Source organism: Zerene cesonia, unplaced genomic scaffold (assembly GCF_012273895.1).
Source record: "Zerene cesonia ecotype Mississippi unplaced genomic scaffold, Zerene_cesonia_1.1 Zces_u002, whole genome shotgun sequence".
In the NCBI taxonomy this organism is placed as follows: Eukaryota; Metazoa; Arthropoda; class Insecta; order Lepidoptera; family Pieridae; genus Zerene; species Zerene cesonia.
In genome coordinates, this window is record NW_024045132.1 from 1,935,926 (window position 1) to 1,940,270 (window position 4,345).

The following is a 4,345-nucleotide window of genomic DNA, read 5'->3' on the forward strand; positions in this document are numbered from 1 at the left end:
TTTTGTTGTTTTACTAACATATTCATCCTTACAAATATTATAAGTTCCAGTGTTTGTATGTGTGGGTGTGTTTGTCTTTATTGCCTGGCGAAACAGAGCAAAAAATTGACGTGGTTTTTTAGGTGGAAATAGTTGTAGAGGTTGAGAGTGACATAAAATACTTTTTGTCATTTTTGAGTGAAGCCATGGGCTTACATGTTATAATAAAATATCACTTTAATCTACTTCCACCCATATAAACTAATAAAGTTGAAATACAAGGTTTTAATTAAACTCTATATTGATGTCTTTTATTATAACTTGTTGTTCTTTTATAAAATCTTCCTGCAAAACTGCTACTTAGCCATTTTTGTAACATGCCATAAATAATCAAGTCTTCATCAATCTGAAAAGAAAACAAAATAAAAGTTAACATTCCAGAAAAGGTAAGTTTTTCTGTGTCATTTACATAGAAATGTAGGTAGGTAATTTCTTAAAAATGCTTGAATATGATGTAATTTGAATGAAAATGTATAATCCAGCCAGTAACTTATATTTATCACTTTCAATACAGTCTATTTTATCTGTTTTTACAGATTTTTCCATTTGAGATGATAAATATTAAAAATAAAATATACCAATAAAACCTCCCAGAATAACATACACTTTATCCAAAAACTTTCCCAATATAACAAAATTTCTTGTCTAATTCTGTATACTTACTATATTTGGTCCATTTTGTAAATTATCCTCACTCTGAAAGAAAAAAATGCTTTCAGAAATAATTTAACATAATATTTCACACATGAACTGATTCTGACTGTTAATTCTAATTTGTATATTGTTGATTACCCATTTATTAATCTAAATCAAGCCTACTTTGTACACAAATTGACTATTACTGCATAGCCCCCTTTCTATATTCAATACGATTTTTAAGACCAATAAGTGCTTACAGTTAGCTTTTGATTACTGAAAGGCTAGTCAATAGATCTGCAGATAATGGAAAATATTACACAGCCTGCAATTTGCATATTATAAAGAGGCAGTATATTAATGAATTACAAAAGTAGAGCTATCTCTATATTGAAACTCAAACATTTATGTTTTTAATGACACTACAAGCTATTTGAAGTTACAAATTATATAATACCACAAAAATCCTTATATATTTCATTATTAAAGATTGAACAGTAAACAAATATTATGAGGGGTCAGTCCCAATATTACATATGATATAATTTTACATTGTTATTAAATATGTATGAAAGAAGACCACAATTATGTCTTTTTAAAAAATTCTAGAACAACATAATGGTTTGTTTGTTGTTTACTGAGATAATTGCTTTATATATACAGATAAATAAGATTTCTATTTGCAAGCTACATTAAATAAACTATAACATAGCCCATTAAACACTGTCACATGTCTAGGAACACTGTCTTCATGTCCATTGTCAAGCCTTTCAAAAAAAAATGTTCAGTCAGTCAACAGAAACACATATACAAATTTAAATAGGGTTAGTCACATCTGTTGATATTTTGCTTACATAAGGCCATTAGTACAGTGCAAACACAGAAGCAATGTGTCAATATGAAAATAATTTACTTGCATCAGTCTGAGCATGAGCAGCATTTTGACTGCCAATACTATTGTTGATCTTCTATAAGTTTAAAAGGATTGTAATTTTAATTGGTAGGTTCATTAACACTTAAAATTTTAGTAAATTCATTAATGAAGTAATTAAAACATTCTGCTTACAATAAAAAAATAATGAAAGTTATTATAGATATATTATGATTTTAGTTGATTTTCAAAAACTCAAAAATGCAAAAAACAAATAAAGCAAAAGTAGCACTTACCAACATATTTAACCTCGTCAAATGCTTTTCTAGCTTTCTTAAGTTCTTCATTCATTGTTAGCAAGTCTTTAACACGAGCATATTTACGAAAATCCTTACGAACTAAAAAAATAATATCTTCAACTTGAACTCTACCAGGTCTTCCAACTTCCATTGCTCTTAAAGAAAAAAAAAATTATAATGTGATAAATAGTCTAATGTAGCGAAATTTAAATACTTGACGATATTTTATTAACTCACCTATGTGTAGTTTCGGTTATAAACTCAATAACAAGATCTTCTAAAAAATCGACACTTTCAGTGTATGGGTTCCGATCATCGCCAAATCCATACATCATGCATCGAAGCTCTTTACTAAACAATCTTTTTCGGCCAGAAGCTGTTGCTCCTAATTGCTGATCTGACTCCTCGTCATCAAACTAAAATAAATAAATAAAATGAAAAGTTACTTTACCTTTCTTCTCTGAGACCAACTTTCTGTAACTTAATTTGCCCTTACTTGATCGTATTGTTCTGGTGTATCGGGGGTAGGAGTAGCCATGTTATTTCTTTTAAATGAGAAGTATCAATTAATTTGTCCAAATACAGCCTGAAACTCACCAATAAAATGTTATTTACAATTAGTATTTACTATTTAGTATGGCTGTCAAAATATGAATTGAATTGCGAAAGCTCGAACCATAGAGGAAATAATATGCACAGATTAAGAACTAGGTCTAATCTTTGTTTTCATCTGGCAACTTGTTTGTTCGTCTTTTATTTATGACGTGTTGTCAATTAGCCGTATTATGCAAAATGGCCGTAAATAATAGCGTGTTGTTAACGTTTGCGTATATACGGTCCAAATTCGTCTTTTTTTTAACCGAATTCTAATGTTGACAATTATTCATAAGAAAATTAAATGTACAATGTAAATGTATCGCCAAGTCGCCATTACCTAAGGTATCCGCGGACCAACGTCAATACTGACAAGTCACGTCAATTCTGACAGTCAACAATTGTCTTGGCTTAAACGGCTCGTAACCAAGCCATTAAATCTTAAAAAAAATTAATAAATCACAATTGTCAATTTACGATTAATTGAAATTGGTAAACATTGCAATTGCCGCTGAATTATTAATCAATGAAATAAAAACAATATTGTACTATTACAAGCAAATAGCCCTAAAAATTTAACGAAAATGAATCCTATGACGTTAGTATTGAGTTATATGTTATTAAATGACTATTAATTTTATTAAATATGTTACGCATTTTGTATCCTTCATTTCAGAAATGTGAAAAACGTTTTAAAGTTGAGTGAACGTGAACTTTCTGGGAACTCTAAGAGTTCATGGCACGACCAGTATAAAGACAGTGCATGGGTTTTTGTTGGCGGTCTTCCATATGATTTAACTGAAGGAGATATTATTTGCGTTTTTTCTCAGTAAGTTTTATATACTATTCTAAGTATAACACTTAGATTTCTACAGGATATGCTGTGTCGCATTTTAAAGTACTTTTTAAATGATTTATTTTATTTTTAGATATGGAGAGATAGTAAATATAAATTTAGTAAGAGACAAGGCAACTGGTAAATCCAGAGGGTTTGCTTTCATATGTTATGAAGATCAGAGATCAACAATACTTGCAGTTGATAACCTGAATGGAATTAAGGTATTGCAGTTAGAAGTTAAATTTAATTATACAATCTACATATTCTTTACTTAAATTAATGATTTGACTACAAACTAGTAGGATTTTAATACAAAGAAGATCACTGTGTCTAATTGAAAGTATATTGAACTAGATATAACCCGTGGAGTCTATCATGAGGAACCTGTATAAAAAGTTGCCTATGTGCTAATCCAGACTATAATCCATTTCTGTACCATAATTCATATAGATATGATGAGCTGTTTTCATGTGAAAGAGAAACAAACATCTATTCATCCATTCACCCATACTTACAAAGTTTCATGTTTATAAGATTAGTTAGATTGTATTAATGTTAAATAACACATTACATTTAATAATAACTGTATAGCTATGTTTAGATTTTAGGACGCACAATAAGAGTGGACCATTGTGAGCAATATAAAGCCCCAAATGCTGAAATGAGCAAGTTAGATGAAGTAACAGCATCTTTGAGAGTAGAGGGTTGTGCACCACAAATTCAAACACCACCCATAATCCCAGTAAAAAAGGTATTGTTAAATCAAAATGTATTTTTTACATTTTTAGAATATAAGAAAAAACTATTATATTTTGATGAAATACAAGCCCCTTAAACAATTATTAGTTACAATAGTATTGGCCCGCAACATAATATTTAACTCATTATTTTAATGAGTTTTAAAATCATGATGTTAGATTCATTCAAAGAGTAATACAATGAGATGGGTCAGCAAAATTTATAATAAGAAATTTTTAATCACGGGTGGCCGAGAGGGTAGGCGTTGCTACGGTTAGGCAAGATACGCAGGTTCGAATCCTGCCTCGTGATCAAATTTTTTCTATTCTT

The 4,345-nt window shown here is 29.6% G+C and overlaps 2 protein-coding genes across 4 annotated transcripts in view; one reads left to right on the forward strand and one right to left on the reverse strand.

The window, feature by feature from the left end:
* Nucleotides 1-262: 262 nt before the first annotated feature.
* On the reverse strand, nucleotides 263-2,528 carry LOC119838267 (transcription initiation factor TFIID subunit 13). Of its 3 annotated transcripts, none has more exons than XR_005288190.1 (6): nucleotides 2,342-2,528; nucleotides 2,083-2,261; nucleotides 1,843-2,000; nucleotides 1,593-1,643; nucleotides 703-735; nucleotides 263-385 (listed from the first exon to the last, which is right to left on the reverse strand). XR_005288190.1 is itself a non-coding variant. In XM_038364135.1 (5 exons), exons 1-4 carry the CDS (start codon nucleotides 2,381-2,383, stop codon nucleotides 731-733), a joined length of 384 nt encoding a protein of 127 aa, XP_038220063.1. In that variant the 5' UTR covers nucleotides 2,384-2,528; the 3' UTR covers nucleotides 263-385; nucleotides 703-730. The 3 variants fall into 3 exon arrangements, 1 of the variants encoding a protein (XP_038220063.1); XR_005288191.1 differs by having other exon boundaries at nucleotides 1,589-1,643; XM_038364135.1 differs by lacking the exon at nucleotides 1,593-1,643.
* A 317-nt stretch (nucleotides 2,529-2,845) lies between these two features.
* The window catches only part of LOC119838340 (RNA-binding motif protein, X-linked 2), a 2,786-nt gene continuing 1,286 nt past the window's right edge, over nucleotides 2,846-4,345 (forward strand). Inside the window, exons 1-4 of the mRNA XM_038364255.1 lie at nucleotides 2,846-3,037; nucleotides 3,116-3,268; nucleotides 3,369-3,498; nucleotides 3,879-4,028. Of these exons, the coding sequence (XP_038220183.1) occupies nucleotides 3,024-3,037; nucleotides 3,116-3,268; nucleotides 3,369-3,498; nucleotides 3,879-4,028 (447 nt within the window). The 5' untranslated portion in view covers nucleotides 2,846-3,023. The remainder of the gene's footprint in view (nucleotides 3,038-3,115; nucleotides 3,269-3,368; nucleotides 3,499-3,878; nucleotides 4,029-4,345) is intronic.